Here is a 23,202-nt window from a genome sequence, read left to right as displayed (position 1 = left end):
TTTCTAAAAATCGGGAAGATATTGGTTTCACCCCATTTTGCAAAAATCGAGTTCTCAACAGATCTCGACGTTTTGAGGGTCGAGGAAGCTTCCCCGAACATTTCTACGATGATGTCCGTATGTCTGTATGTATGTGTGGATGTATGTGTGTGTGTGTGGATGTATGTGACCCTCTTATAACTTTTAAACGGCTCAACCGATTTGAATAAACTAAACGGCATTCCTAAGGGTTTCATTGCACTTGAATTTCATGTGAGTTTGGACCCAATCGGACCAGTAGATTTTGAGAAGTCTCAAAAATAAAAATTTTGAAAAATCGTTTTTTTTCGAATTTCTTCCAAACGACTTGACCGATCAACACCCAAAACTAATCAGTTCTAAACCTTGAAAAAACACATCGTTTGCCGCAAAACCGGGTCGAAATCGGTTGATTTACTTGCGAGATATCGAAAACGAAAAATTTCGAAGAGCCCAAAAGCAGTGAAAAAAGCGAAATTTGAAAGTTAGCGTATGAAATTAGAGGGAAGTTGCAGGGATGGCCCTTGAGGCCAACCGTTTTTTACATTTTTTTGTAGGTGATAAATTTAATATAATTTATCTTCTTCAGGTGAGTTGAGGTGAAAACGTCAACCAGAGGATCGAAATTCATTCATTTAAGGATATAAAATTTGGACCAAAGTCTAGACCTATTGCATTGATATTCACACACAATTTTTAAGAAAACTTGTTAATTTTATAAAAGTATCTCACATTTCGTTAGATGGAAAGTCGGAAGTTATTATACAGGCCATATTGATAACAGAGATAAGGATGGGCTGATTGTGTTAATTTTGACATTGCTGGCATATACTTAAGATCATATTTTCAAGCAATTTTATGAATATATAACTCACACATTGCACGACATATTCGGCAATTGTTAGAATAACGAAAATCGAAACTATTATTTGGGAGTTGGGATAATTCGTGGACTAAATTCACATATTTTCGGCATTAAACTATAGTATATCCAATATTATTCGTTCATTTAATTTTGCTCAGATATCGTACATATCACCGCTTATATATGGCATAACGCTAACAGGAGGTTAGGAGATACCACACGTACCCTCACCAACATATGAATATGGAGTAAAATCAAACGGATGTTTGAAAATTCTGTGATTAGTTAAATGAGGGCTAGGGCAAGTTTTCAACCGATTTTACTTTTTTTAGGCATAAAAATGCAGCATTATAAGAAACATATATCCTCTTAATTTTAATAAGATAACATAACTCACATATTGGCCGATATATGCAGTATGAAGTAAACCGAAATTCGAAAATATTTCGATAAGGCATAAGGGAAGTATTGACCCGATTCCATCCATTTTTGATATACAAGCGTACTATTGTATTATCAGTAAGAAACTCTCCCCAAATTGCAATAATATATCTCACAGATTTACCATTAGTTCTGATAAAAAATTAGCACCAGACACGGGGATCTCCATATTCGGTAACTGGGGCTTGATCATTTTGGTTGAAATTGTTACAGTAGTTCCGGAGATATTTGATTTCATCTAAGTGTGAGCGGTGCCACGCTTATTGCCCAATTTGATATCGGCTCTTATAAAACGCTTTTGTACTATACCGGATGTAAAATTTAATATCTTTGACGCATTTTGTTATTGATTTATCGCACTTTTAGTAGTTGTTAACAAAACCGTTATATGGAGAGTGGGCGGGGTATCATCCGATTTCATCCATTTTCAGATTGTCGAAGGAAGAGTCAAAAACATTTATTTGGTATAAATTTAGGTCATATAACTCAAAAAACTTAGGAGTTATATTATATATTGTACATTCAACTTATTAGGGGGCGGGGCCAAGGCCACTTTAAAAAAAATATTCAACCATAGATGCATCCCAATGCAATTCGCTGTACCAAATTTAAGGTTTATACCTTAATTGAGTGCTTAGTTATAGCATTTTATAGTTTTCGATTATTGGCATTTTGTAGGCGTGGCAGTAGTCCGATTACGCCGATCTACAAAACTATTATACTCTGTAGCCACATATCGCAAGATTATATAATATAAATAGTTGCCGGGTGGCTCCATAAAATAGTTTACTATACCTGATTTAAATTTTGTAAATTTTCCGTTATGAAAAAGGTAAAAACAATTAACTGCTAGAAAACCCAGTTAAACTCCGAATCTCAATTTACGCAACGTAAAAAATTACTTAACAATCTAGCATTCGTCTATATTGGTGTCTTGGTCATAACTAAATATGAATTCACCATTATTAGTCCAGCTTACTCTGACTGAACTCCCTAACAAAGAACTCGATTTTTATTTCTCTACCTTTTATATTTTCAATTTTTAGTTAGTAAAAGTCACTTTCAAACAAAATTTTAACCGCCTTCAAATAAATGATTGTAAAAATTACTCGTTCTCATTCGTATTCTTAGTCTTAACTCTTTCTAGCAAAGGGCAAAAGAGAACAAGTCACGAGATATAGGAGAGATAACTTCGTAATTTGTAAGAACTAAGAAAGTATAAAATAGTTAAATTTTAATACGCATTTATTTCTGAAGCTAAAAAACTATGAATTCCAATATTTTGGTAAACAAACACTTGTGAAATTATGACTAAGAGACAATGAGTACCACTGCTCTTTTATAAACAAATTGATTATCCTAAACTATTTTCCCAAAATATTGTCTCACTAGCAAGATTTTGAGAACTTAGTGGGTGTAAACTTGCATATACAAGTATATATAGTTTGACTGTAGTTTGAGCCGATCACCGCATTAAGTCAAGTTAAGTTGTCATGTCAAACACCCACAGATACCAACCACAAAAAATTTAATATATGACAAAGTAACAACCAGCTAATAGATTATGTACTTCTCAGTCATTTTGCACGTTTCATGTATATTTGTCGTAAGTTATTGTATACAATTTGGCTACAACTTGAATATTATTGCATTGTTCTGTTTAAGTTTTTTTATTTTGCTCAACGCAGTTAGCTTCTTCTATTCCCACAACCGAAACAGATTTTCAAACTCTCCAAAAAGTTCATCTTTCTCAATGGTGGCAACAATTCGAGGTTTTGCGAACCGCTATCGTCTGAGTCCAAATCAGATTCAATTGTCATCTCTTGTATGCTAAAAGTGTCGCTAAGTTCCGTTTTGCGCTGTCGCTGAGCATTTTTCAGTTTAGCAGGAAAGAATGAAATCTCCTCGGGTTCATCGCTATGAGGTTAAACAAATTTTTCAGTTTGGCTTTTTGCTTAAAAAACGATATTGTGTACAAACCTGCTATCGGACTTATAATCTACAAGTGGTTTCTGCTCCGAATCGCCTGGTATGGGCAATCGACTAATGGGTATGAGATTCGCTGATTGAGATTTTCGTATCTAAAAAACAGTTGAATGAAAAATCGATTTTAATTCATCACACAAAAATTTTTAATTCCACCATTATTATTGACGGCTTACACACCTGCTCTTGCTGCTGCTGATGCTGACTGAAGTTGCGTCTCGCCCGTTCCACCTTAAGCTCCAGCTTGCGCTGCAGGATGCGACAGGTGTTCGGTGCCGGTTGATTGCTTGTCGTTGTGGAATCATCTTCACTTTCGCCAGCCGTAAGCGCTGCTGACGTTACTGTTTTCGGTGCAATCGTTTTATTGGTTGTGGCTTCCGGCACACTGCTGCCACGGAAGACAACCTCCAAATCTGCCATATGGCTAACTGCGGGCACATCATAGTCTTCGGTCATTGTGTTTATTGGTGTTGTTGCTTTTTCCAATATTGGCTGTAATCAACAGCAATACAATGTAGTAATACAATGCAAATATTTCTACTGGATCGCAAGGTATACCGTTAAACTTACCACTGTAGAGTCTTCGTAGTTATTCGACTGCTTATCCTCACTGTCTATGCCGCTATCCTCCATGATAGGCATTTCTTACCGTGACCTCAGACGTATCGCTAAATTAGTTTTCTAAATTTGATATGCCTTTGTTTGATTGCAATTTTCTTCTACTTCTATGACTACATCGAGGTTAAATTTGACAAAATGCCAATGCAGTGGCACAGTGCGCATGCCGCAATGTTATCGCCAACAGCTGTACGGTTAATTGCAAAAAGCAGTTAGAGAGTGGGATTATTGATTTTTTCAAACTGCCAGCATTGCCATAACAAGAGTTTCATATAACATGATTTATTTTTATGCCTTTTTTATCAAAACGAAAAATGTAATATTTAAATTTTTTTATTTTTATTTACATTTTATTTCTGAATGTATTTCAATACATTTAAATTATAATAACTGTTATATTTTACTAAATATCACGAATGATTTATTATTATTTGATTTATGAACATGTTTTCGAGAAATGTGGTTTTGTATTCACCATTTAAACTTGTGCATACATTTTTTTAAATGCTTTCCGCAAATCATTCCTTTCTGATGTACAGAAAAGTAAAAAAAATTGAGAAAAGTAAAAAAAATTTTAATTTCATTCTCGGAAAGTATTTTCTAAGGATCAAAATCTCTCAAACAATTGAAGATATTATAACCTATAAAGCATAATATATATATATGCATATAGGTATATGTATATATGTACAACAGTACAAAAATTCGACTATGTGCATGCCCTGGCCCCCTTATGAAAAATATAATGTCTGAAAACTACTCGAGCAGTAGCAGCAGGGAAGAACATGAACATGACTTGAGATATTGAAACAAAATTAATTACACTGGGCTACAGTTTTTTTGTTGCCCTAGATATAAGATCGATTTACAAAATATGGGTGCTCACAATTCATGACACCAGAATCTTAAAGTTTGCCAGCACAATTTATTCATGATTTGATGCTTTATGGTTACATAGGAAACCTTCCACTTCGAACACGAAACCTTGCCAAACTTCACTTTCCGGAACACTCATAAATTTGATAAAATCTGTATCTCTCATGAATTGTCGTATGTGAGGACCAACAAATAGTCCACTTTTCAACTTTTCCATGCCAAACTTTGGAAAGTTTCCAAAAATTTAATTCAAAGAAGATCCTTCCACATCCAACGCTTAGGCAAATTGGTTTAAGATTACTAAACTGAATACGTATAAAATTCTTAAGTTCATTTTGGAAAAATAACTTTGGCGTTGTTGTTTCACCCACCCTTTCAATTCCACAGGTGGATCATAATGATTGACGCCCTGGACAATCAAAGCAGTGCTTACAAGATGGTCGTAATCAACGAAATATGAGTTAATCGAAATTTTCCCACAAATAGCCTTCCAGAGCGCGGAGACGGGGCCACCTGCCCGCTAAATACGGTACAAAATTGCATGTGTCACTGCGGTTGATAACACAAAATGAAACTAGAATTCATATTCAAACTAAAATTTCTCTCTTCCACTAAATCATATCTAGACTCATCATCAGATCTAAGTGTATTAAAATTAAACACAATTTTTTTATTCTCATTTACTTCATTAGTTTATTTACAAAATTTTATTAACTTCTAAAAAATCAATTCACAAATCTCTACAATAATAATAAATCGTAAGTAAGGCACTTTGCAATTACAAAAAAAAAAAAATAATCGTTTAAATTAACATTTATGGCAAATGGGTCGAACACACAGATAATATATGATTTCACCCATTTGTTCGTTTCTTTTTCTTCTCTGAGTATTAGTACATTTGTTTATGTGCGTGCGGTTGTGCATGTGAGCATGCTTGTGGCCTACGATTTTCATATAGACACACATTCACCGTTATATAGCAATGCAGGTGTGTATATTTAAAAATGATTGGCGTCACAGATGATCCTCGTTTGGCACAATAAATAGGAACAAATTAAAAACTAACTTTATACTTTATAATTACATACATACATATATGTATGTATATGTGAAAGCTATTTTTTTGTTATATGTAATTTTAATTTTTTATATGTATGCGTGTAGATATCCTGTATGTATGTAAGTGTGGAAAAAATCATTTAAGTTTAATATACTGATTGGAAAGTGTGGCAGCTGAGAACTTGCAGCTCGTCTTAGGCGAGTTGAGTTAGCTGTGTATAGAGTTACATAAGTGTGTGCGTGTGTTATGTGTTGAAAGATTGTTGCGTGTAATTTGTAGCATTAAGTTTATTTTTACATAGATCAGCAAATACTAATTATTTAAATTTATGCGTCAATTATACATTAATAGTACTGTTATTTTCATAATTTTAAAAATTTTTTTTTTTGGTTTTTGGAATTTTTTATTTTTGCTTTGAGCTTAAGCACTATATCAAAAACGGCAGCTTTCATAGCGCTACTCACAACGAGCGCGAAGTAAATCGCCTAAACAACCGAACGTGTCGTCTATATAGCATTCGGATGTGAGAACGTGTTTTGGCCAGCCAGCGTACATGATCGGCAACAGAACTTACCGTAGAACGGGTGAGAACAGTAAGAGCCGTTAACGATTAGTTTACAGTTAGCGTAAAATGGATTATCAACACAATCGGGATGGATCGGTATCGTAGCTAAAGAACAGAAAAAGAATAAATCAAGAAGTGTTCGTCTTGTGATGAATAGTAAAGCGTCTGATACTTACACTCAATGGTAACTCGTTCTTCGCTTGTGCTATGACTGGCGGAATTTCTGGCCGTACAACCGTACATGCCGGTATCTTCGGACGTGGCATTGTGTATCACCAAAGTGTGTGGCTCAGCTGTGAGTGTAGCGGAAATAAAGTCAATATTTAACGTGTGCTAATAGGTCTTGTGAAAATATTTCACTTACATGTAATTTGTATGCGCTCATTCGCCAACAGTGGTATCGAGTCCTTCGTCCAAGTTACACTCGGCACTGGAATGCCCTGTACCGCGCACTTCATAGCGATCGAGGCGCCTGGTGTGTATGTGTTTCTAGCATCCAGTGTTAGAACTGCTTGTGCCAGTACTATAGGAATCACATATAAATATTATTATAGAAAGTCTGCTTCAAAGCGATTTAAAAACAACATGCAACATAATCCCATACAATTAAACGGCATACAGTGGCAAATCTTCCTTATTCCACCCAAATATACAGGGTACGCACATGCTTTCATTGATACTTACCGAATGGTTGACGGCGCGGTGGTTCGACATAAACTGGTTGTGGCGGCTGTGGTGGACGTTGTGGTCGATATGGATATGAGGGTCGTCTTGTGACCGGCGCACGCGCTGGATCGATTATATATTGCAAATATGGCGCTTCAGCATTGGTGACGGCACGTGCCGGCCCAACTGCTTTAAGTACAACTTTCATTGAGGTTGGACGACCGAGGCCATTCCACACTTCGCATGTGTACGGTCCCAGATCGGTTAACTGTATGGAGCGGAACATCAACGAATAATCACGTATCAATTCGAAGCGATCACTTATCAGACCCAAACGTTTACGTTCACGCCACCAGCTTACGTGCGGCGCTGGATAACCACCGGCTGGACAACGCACCTGCGCCGGTCGATTTAAGCTTACAAGTTGGGTTACATTCTTTTCGCCATAGACATAGGCGGATATCTCTTGTGGCGCTACTCATTTTAAGTTAGCGTACATCAAGCAAATTTCAAATATTTTTGGTTTTTTGGCATTTGTTAGGCAAAGTAAGACAAGCATTAACATTGATCAACATGCGAAATATTAAAAGAAACATTACATGCATAATATTAGTACAACCGACACCATATTAAGCAAGCAAACTAAAGTCCATACCTGTTACTGCCAATTGCATTTCACGGCGCACTGGATCGCCCAGTCCGTTAGAAGCGACACAAACATACGATCCACTGTCCGTCTGCCGCACCTGTACAATAGTCAGATCTCCAGTAGCGGTCAACACATAACGCCCTTGGTTGGTGTCAATCTGAGCAAAGCAAAGAGATAGCAAATCGTAAAATTGGCATAAAATCTAATATGTATATTGCGATGATAAAGGGGATATAAAAACATGTAAGTTCTGAAAATCTCTTTTATTTCATTGAGAAAAGTCCCTGGATAGTCTAACCCCAAAAACTCGTCTCGGTAAATCAACAAATTCGCTGAGCTTCTCCTCTTGTTGTTGATGTGCATCTTAGAGTAGGGAAAAGGCGTAAAAATTTTTACGTCATCTCTCGAGATTCAGTCGTATTTGATATAACCGATAGAGAATGTCCTCTATTTGTTCGACTTAAGCTCGTGAGCTCTAGATCTAGTAGTGGGACTTTCTGTACTTATATAAAATAACCATCTATAAAACTTACCAACACATTACTGTGGGACCAGGTAACATTCGGTGGCGGACTGCCAGTAGCGAAGCAACGCAAAACAGCGATTCCACCAACAGCCGCTTGCACATCGACCTCCTGTGGTTTCTTGGGTTCCAAAACCACCGGCGACTCACCTGGATAGATGATAGGTGGAGCGGCTGTGACTGGCGGTCGTGGACGTAATGTAGGCTTCGTCGGACGAACACACACAAAACCACAGCCATTACTACAACACTTGTTGTCTTCGCGACAGTCGGCATCGGTGTAACATTCGCGATCACAGTTCTCTCCCTCCGGTTCGCTGAGACGTGGACACTCACCCGGCTTATTAGTCTCACGACAAACAGGTGCAAATTGTCTGGAAGCATCATTCGACACATCGACAGCGCATTGCTGACCTTCAGCACATTCATAATTCTCGCAAGGATTCTCGCAAATGCAACGCGTACAATCACTATTTTCAACTGGTACGCGACGACTGCCGAAGGGACAACGCTGTGCGCGACACTCGTTTTCATATGTATCACATTCGTTCGGTAGGACTTCAGATTCTTTAGGTACCGTTGCTGGACTTTCGGTTGCTACATAAAGAAAGTGTATAAATAATTAGTTTGACTAAAAAAGTATTGTGTGGCGAATAAAAATAAAAAGTAATAATATTCCTATTGTAATACAGGCAGTGAAAAACCCATTACCACGTGCAAATAAAGTAAATAAATGGCATGAGAGTGCATTCAAACTACAAAATACCATAAAACTAGATATGATAAGATAGGATAGCTTATACTAAACATTCCATAGAAAGACTTTTTACATAGGTATAAATAATAACAAGGTGCAAAAGTTCAAAAGTTCAAGTGAAGTGGGATAGAATATGTGGGTGGATCTTGTGTTTGGTGCGAAGAATATAATGAATCAGTGCAAAGTGCATGGGTGAGAATACAAGTGAATGGTGCAGAGTGGTTTCAAGCTGTCAAAACATTGGCGTCTTTGACATTTGGCATTCGCTTACTTGAACAGTAGTCATAGCAAGCTTCGTATGAACGGAAGTTATTTTGATTGCCAGCGCAACCTGAATAAATGAAGGGCATGCAGTTGCCACGCTCATCATCATAGAAGAAACGACGCTCTTGCGCAGTTGTATCATTGCATCTTCCAATTTGTGCTGGCAGCTTGCAAATATCTACTCAAAGTATTCAAACATGAAAACATAATGAGATAAGTAAAAGCCAAAATTTCGCATCAATGTACATCGTTGCAATCGTTGTTTACCTTTGGGAGCTAACGTCTTCGGCTCCTGACCTAAAATGCAAACCGATTCGCACTCTGACCGTTGAGTGAAACGATTGCCAGTACCCTCACAACCGCCAAAGCTGAAGGGTTCACAAGTACGCGTTGCCCTATTGTAATAGTATCGTGCCTCCCACTGATAGCATGGACCAGCATCAACTGGTTCATTGCAGACATCTAGCAGACGTCAAAATTTGCATGATTTGCGTGGTTTGCAAAAGGTTAGTAAATTATTTTAGTTTACTACTTACCCACTCCTTTAAATTCACCACACTGGCGATCACACTGCTCCTTAGACTCAAAACGATTGCCATTACCACCACAACCTGAGTACGTAAAGGCCGTACATGCCATAGAATCACTGTTGTAGAACCAAGCCACAGTGCCGTTTTCACAATCACCAGCCTCCACGGGTAAATCGCATACTGAGTACGACTCCTTAAACCAAAATAGAAAAGATGATAATAATAATATTAGAAATGCTTTTGCGATCGCATCTGCATAAAAAAATGTGATAATAACTTAAAAAAAACTTCCTAACTATTTTCTTTGAGACCCGGTCTTGTATTTTATCTTTAGCAATTACTTATAGCCGAAATCTTCAAATTAAACTAAACGAGAGAATAAGAATAAAGTAGTATTATAGGTAAGCGTATTATTTCTAAAAAACTATATTATATAAACCGGCTTCAGCTTCCTTAACATACTACTACAGTCTCAAAAATACAAAACATTTGGTTACTTACAGGCGCTGATGGCTTTGGTTGTTGCGGCTGCTCATTACCGCAAAACACTAGACAGTCACGCTCCGTAAAGAAGTTGTTCCTGTTGCCGCGGCAGCCGGTGAACTCGAATTCATAGCAACGCTTATCGCGCTCGTCATAATACCAGCGTATAAGACGCTCCGAGCATCTACCTGCCGTGGGTGGTAATGAACATGTGGGATGCTGATCGAAGCAACGATCCTGGCATTCCTCTTCGGTATTAAAGTTATTCTGATTGCCACCGCAACCACCATACAAGAACTCATCACACAGTCCATCCGCATAGTTGTAGTACCAACGCGTCTGATTGTTTTCTGCGCAACTACCATAATATGCCGGCAACGTACAAGTATTATCTTCGGTCGATTCGGGAGCTGGTGCTGGAGCTACTGCTGGCGATTCTTCATCTCCGCCAAAGCGTATGGCAATATTATTTACCGGACTCAAGCAACGATCGTTACAGGCTGCTTCGGTATCAAAACGATTCTCATTTCCACCACAACCACCATAAAGGAATTCCCTACAACGTCCCTCTACATTGTCATAAGTCCACTTAATCTCATTAGAGTCACAATATCCTTGATCGGCAATCATATCACAAATATTCGTGCTCGCAGCCGGTGCTGGCTCAATAGCAGGTGGCTGATCAGCACACAATTGATTACATTCTTCTAGCGTATTGAAGCGATTGGCATTGCCGCCACAGCTGCCATAATAGAAATTGCGGCATTGCTGTGTTTCTCTATCAAAGAACCATTGAGATATGTAAGCTCTACAATCGCCTGGATCCCTATCAAGCTGACAGTCTTCTCTCGATCTTGGCGCTGGTGCAGGCGCCGGTGCGGACTCTGGCTCTGGTTCAGGTGCGGGTGCCGGTTCTGGTTTCTTTTCGCAGCGTTGCAGACAAGCCTCTTCGGTGGGGAACTTGTTGTCATTTCCACCACAACCGCCAAAGTAAAACTGGCGACAGCGCTCCTCTTTAGTGTCGTAGTACCACATTGAAGTGTAAACGGTACACGCGCCAACCTCGGCAGGTATTTCGCAAACATCCTTGACTATTTAGTAAACAAATGAGCAGAATATTTCAAAACAAAATTAAAACGCTTAAGAAATATTCAATAACTACATGAGTTTGTTGACGAGAGTAAAAACACCTGTCTTCTTGACACAACAGCGAAAGCGACGGTTGACACAAAAATGTGTGCGTGTATGTGTTGAGGTGTATTGTGTTTGTGGCTATATTTTAAATAAATTTGAATAAATAGTCTTACCAACTTCTTTGGGACAGTGATCCTCGCAAGACTCCTGGCTTGGGAAATTATTTTTGTTGCCGCCACAACCTGTGTAGTAGAAGGGCATGCACCGCTTGTCCACATCCGAGTAATGCCAGCGCGCGTGTTGTTCACTGCAATCACCGGTTTGCTTAGGAAGCGAGCAATAGTCTAATTCAGCAAACGGGCGTGTGTGTGTGTGTTTGTGTGATTTTTAGATTGTATTGTATTGTTTTTTATGTGTGTGAATTGTAGACGTAGCAATTTTTTTAATTTGGTATGAGCAAGAGGAAAATTTAGCAAGCGACAAACGAACATGCAACATAGTAAATATAAGAAAACAAAAAGGCGAAAAAGTTTAGCATACCGTTACACCACAATTAACTTAGAATTAATAAAATTTTTAAGAAATAAATGTAATAAAATTCTCTAAAAAGTATGCAGTCCAACACCAAATAACACACAAAGGTGCAGTCAAGCCTTAAACATGCGCCTAAGCTAAAACATATTGCATAGCAGAGCTTAGCACTGCACTTCATAATATAATATTGTATTATATAATAACGAAAAGCATAAAGTGCAAAAATAACTTAAGTACGAGGTTCAAACCTTTGTGCACGCCCGGCTGACGGCAGTGGTAGCTGCACGCATGTTCAGTCGGGTAGTTGTTCTTATTGCCCTTGCAACCGCCATAGCTGAATGGACGGCACACATCGGTCTGATTATCGTAGAACCAACGTTCAAAGTTGCCCTCACAGGGTCCAGCCTCCATGGGTTGATCGCAAGGCGCTGTAAAGAAATAAGCATAAATGTATGTAAATCACATTGTTAACTCACTAAAACACAACACCATTCAACTTACGCGTCGTCTCATCAATGGCACAGAGTGCCTGACATTCGGCCAAGCTATCGAAGCGATTTGAAGTGCCGTAACAGCCACCGTAGTTAAATTCTTCACAGCGATTGCGTTCGGTGTCAAAGTACCATTTCTTATTGTAGCCAGTGCACGGTCCAGAACTCTTTGGCAAGAAGCAGGCTTCTTTGCCGACATATTCTTGACAGGTAGCCTTACAGTCCGACTCGGTTTCGAATCTGTTATCGTTGCCTTCACAACCACCATACCAGAAGCGTCCGCATGCACCATACGATGTGTCGAAGAAGTATTTAAAGCTAAAGTTTCCGCAAGGACCGGTTTCTTTTGGTAGTCCGCATGCCTTTTGTGGTGGTTCCTTAACTGATGCGCAACCTTCGAATTTGTCTCCCTCCGCCGCAGCAATGCCATCCGGACAACAACCATATTTACTCTCCAAGCAGGTACAACCTTGACCGTCTGGTCCCTTGGCTGGAGTCTTTTCATCGGGACAGCACTTGAACTCAGTTTGTGAACAGTGACAACCGTAGTGATGTGGTCCTTGTGCAATTGTGATACCATCGGGACAGCAGCCAAATTGTAGTGTGTGACATGGACAGCCCTCAAATTTAGGTCCATTAGCCAGTGTAATTTTATCTGGGCAACAACCGTATGTTGAATTTTCACAGCCACAGCCTTCTTTATTTGGTCCACGCGCCGCTGTTTTTTGGTCGTCACAACATCCATATGGAGTATATTTGCAATCGCAATCCTCAAAGTTAGGTCCGCGTGCTGCGTTAATATTATCCGGGCAACAACCGTAAACCGTATTCAAACAGCAGCCTTCACCAAGTGATCCATGAGCAGGTGTCTGGTTGTCGGGGCAGCAACCGTAAGGCTCACTTGTGCAAGGTGCACAGCCTGCATAATCAGGGCCAGTAGCAGAAGTGAGACCATCTGGACAACAGCCATATTCTGCCTCGCCACATTGTCTGGCAACTGGCGTTCGAGATTCACATCCCTCAAAGTCTTTTCCTTTAGCTTCAGTCGTACCATCGGGACAGCAGCCAAATTTACCAAAGGCACATGATTTAACCACTTTACTTTCAGTTGTGTTTTCAGGAATTTCTGTACTTTCAGGGGTTTCAGTGCTCTCTGGTGTTTCAGTGCTTTCTGGTGTTTCAGTGGTTTCTGGTGTTTCAGTGCTTTCGGTCGATATTGTGCTCTCTGGTGTATCGGTTGTTTCTCCTGATCCTTCAGTAACCAACTCGACTGTTGTTGTTGGTGGTGCCGTCGTAGTTTCAGGACATCCTTCAGCATCTTCTCCCTCTGCTGGTGTGAAATTGTCTGGACAACATCCAAATAGTGTTTCCGCACACTGTGATTGTGGACAGCCCTCGTTGTTCTCACCCTCAGCAGGAGAGACGCCATCTGAGCAGCAACCATATTTAGTCTCCGCGCAAGTTTTAACAATCACACAACCCTTATCGAATGGTCCTTTAGCAGGCGTCTTGTTATCAGGGCAGCATCCATAAGTTGCTTTTTTACAACCCTTCTTGGCTTTACATTTCTTCTGCTTGGGAGCCTTGGTTATAAGGGCTTCAAGCGTGTTAGGTGTGCTTTCTTCATCTTCTTCTGTTGTAGACCAAATGTCAACAGTAGAGCTCTCAAAGGTGGAATCAGTACCTCCACTTTCTGTTGTCTCAGTGCTTTCAGTAGGCCCACTTTCTGTGGTTTCTGTGCTTTCCGCACTAATAGTAGTACTAATGTCTGAGGTGGACTCCCCTGACACATCTTCAGTGGTTGATTCTGTTGATCCAATAGTTGTGCTCTCCTCTGTCGAACCTGATGCTGTTGATTCTGAAATATCTGTAGATCCTGAAACCTCAGTAGTTTCACTCTCTGTTGAGATACTGCTGTCAGATGTACTCTCTGATATACCAGAATCAGTAGTGGATAAGTCATCAGTGCTCGTGTCAGATATTTTTGTTGTATCAGTGGAATCTGATGAAGTGGTGGCGTCAGAGCTAATTGAAGTTTCAGAGGATTCAGTGGTGACTTCTGAAGTGGCTGCTGAGGTATCAGTTGAATATATATCACTAGTATCAGTGCTTTTTGAAGAATCGGTCGTTGAGTCCGTACTGAGGGGAGAACCTGTTGCCGATTCAGTAGACACTGAGGTCTCCGTTGAAACAGTGGATTGAGTAACTGTGGAATCGCTTGATACATCAACAGTAGTATCAGTGATAACAGAAGAGCTTTCGGCTGATTCTGTTGATAACGGCAATCCACTGGTATCAACTGAAACTGACGACTTAGTAGAATCCGTTGTTATAGTGGAAAATTTGGAAGTTGATTCAGTAGACTCTGTTGATTGCGTTGTGTAAGATCCTGTGGATATTGAGGATTCAGTGGAAAACTCGGTGGTTGATTCAGTTGAATCAGTGGACGAAGACACAGTTGATTCAGTTGTATCGGTAGATGTAGATTCAGTGGATTCTGTTGATTGTGTTGAATCAGTCGTCTCCGGAGAACTAACTGTCGACTCAGTAGAACCAGCCGTTTCGGTGGTTTCCGCTGACGCAGGAGAATCAGTTGACTCAGAAGATCCTACAGTAGTTGAAGCTGACGATTGGATAGAGCTAGTTTGCTCAGTGCCTTCCGAAACAGTTGATTGGGTTGACTCAGGTGATGCTGAGGATTCAGTAGACTCAGGTACATCTGTTGTTTCAGAACTATAAGTAGAACCACTTGATCCCAATATTTCAGTTGTCTCTGTAGATAGTGAAACATCTGTTGATACTGATTCAGAAGTTTGGGTAGTACCAGGTGCAATTGATGATTCAGTGGATACGGAAGATTCTGCTGCACTTGAGGTTTCGGAAGATGAAGTAGACGCAGTGGTTTCGACTGATGCTCCCACAGACGTATTCGTTGTCTCAGAAGATTCAGATGCACCTGTGCTCTCGGAAGATGAAGTAGACGCAGTTGTGCTGTCTGATGCTCCCTCAGTTGTATCCGTTGTCTCTGAGGATTTTGTAGAGGAGATTGATGACTCAGTGGAAATTGAGGACACGGTTTCAGATTCAGTGGAATCCGTAGATATGGGCGAGATAGAGGTGCCATCGGATTCAGTAGTATCTGAAATCCCAGCCGTGCTACTGAACTCATCTCCACTGCCTTCACTAACAAGAGAAGTATCCTCTGTAATATCTGTTTTCTCGCCGGAGCCTTCTACTGTAGTTAACGGAATGTCTGTTGAAGCAATATCGCTTGATTCTTTGGTATATGGTGAGTCACTAAACATTAGTTCATCGGTTAAAAGGGATAAGGGGGCAGCTGTTTCTTTATCAAACTCTATACCCTCTGCCAATTTGAGATCCTCTTTAGAAACTAAATCGTCCTCTTCATCTTCTTCACAATCATCTTCTTCGGTGTCTTCGGTAATAGGTGATGTAGTGCTATCAACTGGAATAAGTTCATCCTTCGTACATGCCTTGGTATTGCATTTTTCAGAAAGAGACTCAATTTTCGATTCATCACAGTTAAGCGATTTAGTACCATTAGACAAACATAAAACTTCGCGCGTACGTTCTCCACCACCACATGGCTTACTACATGGCTCCCAAGGTCCAGTAAACCATTGACCAGGACATTCTTTTTCCTCGCCTTCGCATTCTTGCTCCGATTCTGGTTTCGCAGAAGCATCACATTTAGACTCTTCAGCTGGTTTAATACTCGTACCATCGAATTCGCCACATATTACAATACGTGATTGCACACCCTTTCCACATGCCGCAGAACATTTACTCCATTCCGAGGTGAACCATTTTGGTGTACACTTAGACGATTTGCATGGACGTGAAAGTATTGGTACTTCAGGTGCACAGAATTCTTCTGGATATATCTTGCCAGATTTTGAAGCACATACGGCAGTACGTGTTTCGGTCTTTTGTCCACATTCATCACACTGGAATCAAATAGATGAGGATACATATGACTTGAATAGTTATGTTCCCGCAACAATCAGGTCTACAGCACGATAATTAGTCAACATTACCTAAGCACCGTACTAAATTGTTTACAAAAAAATCTTACCCCGCTCCATTCAGATAAAATCCAATCCACACCCTCGCAAGGGGTGAGTATACATTCTTTTTCGGTTGGGGGCTTCTCCTCTACGCAGTCTTCTTCAGGAAGTACACGCTTACGCCCATTCTCCTCAATATAACATATGACTTTCCTTTTTTGCTTGCCTTCTCCACATAATTTGTCGCACTAGAATTATTTTAGTACAAAAAAAAAATGTAGTAGAAGTAATTTCGTTTCTGCATAGACCGAATAACTTACTGGTGCCCAAGGTCCCAAGTGATACTTCGGGCAGTTTTTCACATCTCTATTGCACTCTTGCTGTGTAGCCGGCTTGTTGCCTACATTCTCCAAACATACAGAATCTTCCTCTGTGGTATGTGTTCTACAAACAAGAATAGTAATTGAAATTATCCACTTTACAATCTCTCTTTTTCTTATATAACAATTTACCCATTCGGCGAAATGCGCTCGCAGGTAACAGTTCTATTTTGTACGCCATCAGCTCCACAGCCTTTCGAACATTTGCCCCATTCACCCTCGAACCAACTTGGTGCACATAGTTGCTCATTACATGCTTGCTCTTCGGGTAGCTTGGCGTTGGCATCACACAAATTGGGATCAACTTCTTCGAGAGTCATGCGGTTGGTACAGGTTACGGTACGCGTTTGGGTACCACCCCCACATGGTGTGCTACACGGCTCAAATTCCGAATGTGTCCACGAGTACTCCACAGGTGTTGTTTTACTCAATGATTCTGGTATGCTATATTCATACGTTAGACTTAAATTCTTGTCCTGCACCAACATCATTATAGTGATGGACTCTGTTGTGGGCCCACTGCAAGTCAGTTGATCCGGTGCGGCAAAGCCAGTTGGTTTTCTTTGATAGATCCACCAACAGCCAGCATAGAACATAGGACGTGGAAAATCGATACGAAAATTACCGTTTAAATAATAGTGACCAGTTGAGTTGCGGCAGGCTAAGTAATTGCTCGAGGGCGCCGTCTCCTGTACACGTATATTTGTGGCACCACTTGGAATGAGTATGATATCATTATAACCTAAAAAAGAACGGTCGAAAAAAAAATATTAAACACACACAATTAATTAACGACTTATATGGTTACTAACCGACTGGATAGTTATTGGCAGTGAAGGTGTCCGAAATAGTGCGGCATGTGCTGCCATCTCCACCACATTTGCGGCACTTATCTTCCTTGGCATTGGAGCCGAGCATCATATCGCAACCGACCGGCTGGCACACACCATCCACACAAACATCAAGATCGCGATCATTGCAACGTGTGCCATCGATGACTTTCGCTTTCTGACGATAGTAGAAACGTTCGCCCACCGGCATACAATTCAACTCGCACGGATTGGGCGCATTTGTGTATGGCACCCAGTCATAAGTGACGCCATCGAAGGGTACTCGATTGAAACGCGCACACTGTTGCGATCTAAAGTCGGGCTCATCTTCGGCGCAATCTTGTGTATTACAAGAAAAGTACTTGCGATTGCCACCCTTGCAGATCGGTGCACCATTGCGCCTGTAATGACAAATGATGTGTCAAACATTATTTACTAGCGTGACATTTGTGAAGGCTTCAACTTACGCTATTCTCCGGCATTCGCGCGTCTGAAATGATACACCGCCTCCGCATGTGCGTGAACACTCTGATGGTGAACTCCATTCAGTCCATTCGGCGGCATCGTCACCCTCTCCGCCTGGCACTATATAACTGGCTGGTAGGTACATATTAGCGCCATATTGTCTTTTATGTCGTGTTCCATACTAAAGGAGACATATTAATGATTTTTTTTTGTCATATAATAATATTGAACATATATTGGTTTGGAGGTTCATGAAATGAATTAACTTACGAATCTGGAGTATGTGGATTGAACAGAGAAGAGTACGATGAATAATATCAAGGCCGTTGTTCTGTAACAAAGCAAAATAATAATGAATTGGAGGAAGTAACAATTTAATAAAGAAAATTGTAATATTGTTAATAATTAAATAGTACAGTCGATATTTTTTTCATTTTTATTCTTTTATATTTAATTTATTCAGTTATAATAAAAACATGATTCAATTATAGTATATTATATATACAATATGTATAAGATTGTGTCGATAGCCCAAAAACAACAATTTTTTAAAAGTAATCGAATCTATAATGTCAAAATCAGCCATTTTGCTTTGTATTGTTTTGACATAAATCATAAATGAAAAGTAGCCCTAATTTGTATCTGATTTTACAAACCTAACCCACATTACTATTATAATGGAATCGGAAGCCGAATATCGTTAAAAAAATTTTATTTTTCTTTTAGAATTTCTATATAAAATTTCTTCAAAAACTTTAGCCACATTTGAAAGCTTTTCTTCGATAAAAGCGAAAGCACAATCACTGGCTGGTTCTGCTAATACGACAGCCAATCACGCACAATTTTGGTTCCGTAGATTCCGTTTCGGTAATTTCGACGACAGAGATACACCATCTCTGGAAGACAACTCTCAGAATTATCGATAAAAAAAAGGAAATTGTCGATGCCGACCATCATGTAAGCACCAAGGAACTGAAAATTGCATAAAAAACATTTAAATACAGCTGGAAACAAAAAGAAATTCTATGTATGAGCTGCACACGAGTTAACGGAAAAATACTTTATGAAACGAATTTCCATCTGCGTATCGCTGCTAAATCGCAACAAAAGCGGTCCATTTCTGAAGCACATGGTTCCCGGTAATGAAAAGTGAGTCACTTACGACAGCGTTAAGTCGAAATGGTCAGGAAGGTTGTTCTATGTATTTGGTGGGATTGACATGAAATTACCTATTAAAAAATTTTCCTCTAACCGTCAAACATTTAATTAGGACATGTACTGTCAACAGTTGGACTCAGGAAGAAATCAATCGCCCAGAAGCTGCGAGCTTTGGACAATAGCAGAGGAATTGCGTTCCGTCAAAACAATGCCAGGATACACACATCCATAGTGACGCGCCAGAAGCTCCAGGAGCTTGGTTGGGAGGTTCTTATGCATCCACGTTATAGTCCGAACTTGACGCTAAGGGATTAATAATTCGAATCAAGAGAAGCTTATGAAAATTGACTGAAAATTCCCAGTCAGTTACCAACAGAGACGAGGGTTTGTATAAGAGTGGTATTATGAAATTATTTTCCAAATGGCATCAAGTTATTGAATAAAGCGGTGCATTTTGAGCTTAATTCGACCATTTTAATTAAACACAACTCTCACTTTAGTGCAACAATAGTGTATTTTTTTTTTTTTTTTTTTTTTTTTGCTAGACCTATTATTACTTCTGCATCAATAACTTCATTATTTTACTAGATGTAAGATGTGACATTTTTGTCAAAGCTTAGCACTGACAGGAGCTGCCCATTTATAGCTTACATTTGGTATCGAAACACATACGATAATGCAGAATGACGTTGTAAACAACCATCAGCTACGTCAGAACGGAAAAACCTCTGCTAGTCGTTCCATACCAGTCGAGGTTTTAAACAGTGTGATTTCCTCTCGTGTGCCTTCTCTAAAACACTCTGTGCCCTCTACTCTAAAAGGATAATGCTACTGGGGTCCGCAGATGACATTAATATCATAGGCCTTAGGAACAAATCCGTCAGTACAACCTTTGCCTACCTAGAAAAAAAGCGAAAGAGGTTGATCTTGTAGTGAACGAGAGCAAGTCAAAGTACGTGGAGGTCACACACCAAGGTTACTCGCGTCTTGGAAGCTACGTGACAGTTGGCAGCTTTAATTGGAAAAAAGTGAAGGACTTTGTTTATCTGGCAAACCAGCATATACCACCAACAATCGAAGTCTAGAGATTGAATGCAGAATAAGTCTTGCCAGCTGGTGCTACTTTAAGATTTGTACGCTATTTAGAAGCTGATCCTTCTCTCGACGAACAAAAATTGTGCTCTTTAAGTATTTTATCATTCCCGTCCTATTATATGACGCGGAAACATGGATTTCGAACCGAGACAAAAAAGCACTTGGAGTATTCGATAAAAATGTACTCCGCACGGCTTTTGGAGCATAGCGTAAGCTATGAGTACCAAAGAAGAAAGAACCAGAAATACCAACGGTAGTAGTGCTGAAGAAGAAGAAGAATATGTAACATATTTATTTACATTTTTAAACAAAACCAATATAATCGTAAATAAAATATTTTAAAGTAAAGAAGAAAGTGTTTGAGTTCACAAATATGACAGTCATGATTTAACCAAATCATATTGAAAAACAACATTAAAGTGTACCAAAAAGTAATGTTAAAATGAAATACTGTTTAGGCAAAGAGAGATCAATTTACTAAGCAAACAAAAATGGACATGGAAGTGAATTGTTTTTCATAATCGAGTCAATAGATTAATAGCATAAATATGTAAGTAAGAGTATATACGTTTCTATGTACTTTTACAGTCATGTGAAAAATATTGGGGCACATATATACAATTATGTCTAAGCAGTGTACCTCTTTTGAAACTTTCAAATGTTCATGTCATTAAAAGATGTGGCTATAAAAATTTTGAAACACTAAAAAATATTAATTCGACTTCTTTTATCATTTTTATTATAAGCAAACTTGCAAAATTACAAAATCTTAGGATATCTTAATATTCCTGCTTCCATAAAGCGAAATTCTAGCAAGTAGCCAGTTTTATTTTTTGAGTTACTTGATTCTTGATTCAAATAGTGTCACTATTAATTTTAACAACACTGTATATATACTGTAAGCATATGAATAAGTTTGTTGTAGCTTACAACATCGATCGCTGATAGTGACTTTTCAAAACTTTTATCTATACGGAAGTTTTTACAGCCACTAAAGCTTAGTAACTCCCACATGTGAATATTTATATGTGTATTTTACCGTTCGCCTGTATTTGTTTCTATCTGTGGCATCAGCGCTTAGCATAAGAAAACACAGCGGCTTACATCAACAGTAAACAAATGATTTAGTAAATTTATTTATGTATCTGCGCACTAGCAACAATTTCACGGTTTATTTTTTGAATGTACCGTAGATATGTACGCAATTATGAGATGCCAGTAACAGAAAAAAACTAAAAGAAATAAGCAAGCCAAAACCTAAGCTAACTAATTTAAGAGAAGACCCACATCTGTGCGTTTGTGTATAGAAGGGAGGCAGGGAAATTGTTTTGTATGTCAACAAGTTGCACTTTCATTGCATGCCACAACCGCGAATGCCGCAACAGCCACTGTCACTGACATTGCCACCAATCAACACCGGCAACGACAACGTGCGACAAGTGCACACCGAAGACTCGGGCATGCGGCATGTAGTTAATTAATTTTTATGGCTTCGCACGTTTCATAAACAGCACAAAAGACAAACAAATAAATCAAAATGAATTGCGAGGCAAAAAAATAAGAAATGCATAATATATATTTTTTTTGTGCGCTGGCAAAGATATAAACTGCCGTTGACCAGCCGCATATGAGCTTTGGTGGCGATCATACGTGTTAAGCTGGGGCTACCACATAGCTGCTGTATGTATGTAGATATGTTTATATATTTTATATCTAGATATGTGGTGTATCTCTCTTGGCTGTGAGTTCGCAAAGATCCCTTACTTACAGTTTGTTGCACATACACTCACGCATAAGCAAATATTTACTGCTAATTTCCTTATTTAAGCGCAACAATCTTAAATATCTACTAATAAACAGTTCTTCATAACTATTTTAGTAATTCTTCGAATTGTCTTGCTCCAACCCACATTATGTGATCCCTTATAATTTCTCTTTGATCTATGCGTCACCTATTTCTAATATGCTTTAAGCAAATAAAGCTTCGCAACAATCAAATATTAGCAATATAAACACATCTATGCATGTATGTGTGCATATAAAAGACTACAAGTATAATGCAAGAAAAAAAAAATTATTTGCAAAAATTTAGATCACTGCATAACTCAGGGCGCACTACTTCCTGTTTGCAATCCGATCAGCTATCGCAGACCGCCAACCGCTACAAACGCCATGTGCATGCATTTGAAATGCCAACGAACTTAGAAGACAATTTTTGTAAATTAAAATAACAAAAATTTGTTATGACACAGACAGTGTGACGCTTGGGCATGCACCTATGCAGACACACAAGCGCACAAATATGCCCGCACGCCAAACGACGCCTCAAGACATTGCAGTTGTAAGTAAGTATTTATGTGCTTATGCGTTTATGAGTGTATGCCACAAATGTACGGCTATACGCAACTTAGCTGATGCGCACGTCAAGTATGTAGTATACGATATTCAATACAAACAGCAAAGAATGGCAGCAATTTGCCAATGCGCATATTTTTATAAATTTTTTTTTTTTTTTAATTTTTTAATTTCACTTATTTTCCACTACTCCTTATATTTATTATTATCCTATTGCTGGTGCATATATTTTTATGTTGATATATGTGTAGTGGCTTTTGTTTTTCCCATTATCGTGTTTATTTTTTGCCTCTCTTGGTCTGTTGCCAATTTAATTTCGTCCACTGCATGTTCCACGCTACAAATCGTCAAAAATGTCGAATCAGTAGAATCTAAACCGAAATAATAAGTTACACTTCGTCGCCTCGACAAAGTCATACGCATGCCAACGG

At 39.1% G+C, this 23,202-nt stretch overlaps 2 protein-coding genes across 6 annotated transcripts in view; both read right to left on the bottom strand.

The window, feature by feature from the left end:
- Positions 1 to 2,886: 2,886 nt before the first annotated feature.
- On the bottom strand, positions 2,887 to 4,103 carry LOC106625460 (uncharacterized). The gene is made up of 4 exons (XM_014245282.3): positions 3,881 to 4,103; positions 3,491 to 3,802; positions 3,305 to 3,405; positions 2,887 to 3,241 (listed from the first exon to the last, which is right to left on the bottom strand). Exons 1-4 carry the CDS (start codon positions 3,950 to 3,952, stop codon positions 3,013 to 3,015), a joined length of 714 nt encoding a protein of 237 aa, XP_014100757.1. The 5' UTR covers positions 3,953 to 4,103; the 3' UTR covers positions 2,887 to 3,012.
- Positions 4,104 to 5,469: 1,366 nt separating this feature from the next.
- The window catches only part of Ppn (proteoglycan-like sulfated glycoprotein papilin), a 52,286-nt gene continuing 34,553 nt past the window's right edge, over positions 5,470 to 23,202 (bottom strand). Inside the window, exons 3-21 of one of the 5 annotated variants that reach the window (XM_036361388.2) lie at positions 18,434 to 18,494; positions 18,166 to 18,344; positions 17,681 to 18,099; positions 17,001 to 17,610; positions 16,809 to 16,932; positions 16,557 to 16,736; positions 12,471 to 16,428; positions 12,218 to 12,397; positions 11,609 to 11,779; positions 10,320 to 11,392; positions 9,825 to 10,011; positions 9,556 to 9,750; positions 9,296 to 9,466; positions 8,278 to 8,864; positions 7,751 to 7,901; positions 7,114 to 7,569; positions 6,794 to 6,952; positions 6,606 to 6,722; positions 5,470 to 6,534 (exon numbers count right to left, since the gene is read on the bottom strand). In XM_036361388.2, the coding sequence (XP_036217281.2) occupies positions 6,371 to 6,534; positions 6,606 to 6,722; positions 6,794 to 6,952; positions 7,114 to 7,569; positions 7,751 to 7,901; positions 8,278 to 8,864; positions 9,296 to 9,466; positions 9,556 to 9,750; positions 9,825 to 10,011; positions 10,320 to 11,392; positions 11,609 to 11,779; positions 12,218 to 12,397; positions 12,471 to 16,428; positions 16,557 to 16,736; positions 16,809 to 16,932; positions 17,001 to 17,610; positions 17,681 to 18,099; positions 18,166 to 18,344; positions 18,434 to 18,494 (9,142 nt within the window). In that variant the 3' untranslated portion in view covers positions 5,470 to 6,370. The remainder of the gene's footprint in view (positions 6,535 to 6,605; positions 6,723 to 6,793; positions 6,953 to 7,113; positions 7,570 to 7,750; positions 7,902 to 8,277; positions 8,865 to 9,295; positions 9,467 to 9,555; positions 9,751 to 9,824; positions 10,012 to 10,319; positions 11,393 to 11,608; positions 11,780 to 12,217; positions 12,398 to 12,470; positions 16,429 to 16,556; positions 16,737 to 16,808; positions 16,933 to 17,000; positions 17,611 to 17,680; positions 18,100 to 18,165; positions 18,345 to 18,433; positions 18,495 to 23,202) is intronic. The other 4 variants (XM_036361390.2, XM_070105887.1, XM_036361389.2 and 1 more) reach the window with 4 other exon arrangements.

The sequence above is a fragment of the Bactrocera oleae genome, chromosome 2 (genome assembly GCF_042242935.1).
Source record: "Bactrocera oleae isolate idBacOlea1 chromosome 2, idBacOlea1, whole genome shotgun sequence".
NCBI classification, from domain to species: domain Eukaryota; kingdom Metazoa; phylum Arthropoda; class Insecta; order Diptera; family Tephritidae; genus Bactrocera; species Bactrocera oleae.
Note: the sequence above shows the minus strand (reverse complement) of the source record. Positions and strands in the feature narration are given on the sequence as shown.

Excerpts from the sequence above, each read along its gene's own strand:
- LOC106625460 (XM_014245282.3), bottom strand. The coding sequence starts at position 3,952 with ATGCCTATCATGGAGGATAGCGGCATAGACAGTGAGGATAAGCAGTCG. Across the intron at positions 3,406-3,490 it reads ATCAGCAGCAGCAAGAGCAG|ATACGAAAATCTCAATCAGC; the intron begins GTGTGTAAGCCG and ends ACTGTTTTTTAG. Across the intron at positions 3,242-3,304 it reads GATTATAAGTCCGATAGCAG|CGATGAACCCGAGGAGATTT; the intron begins GTTTGTACACAA and ends TTAACCTCATAG.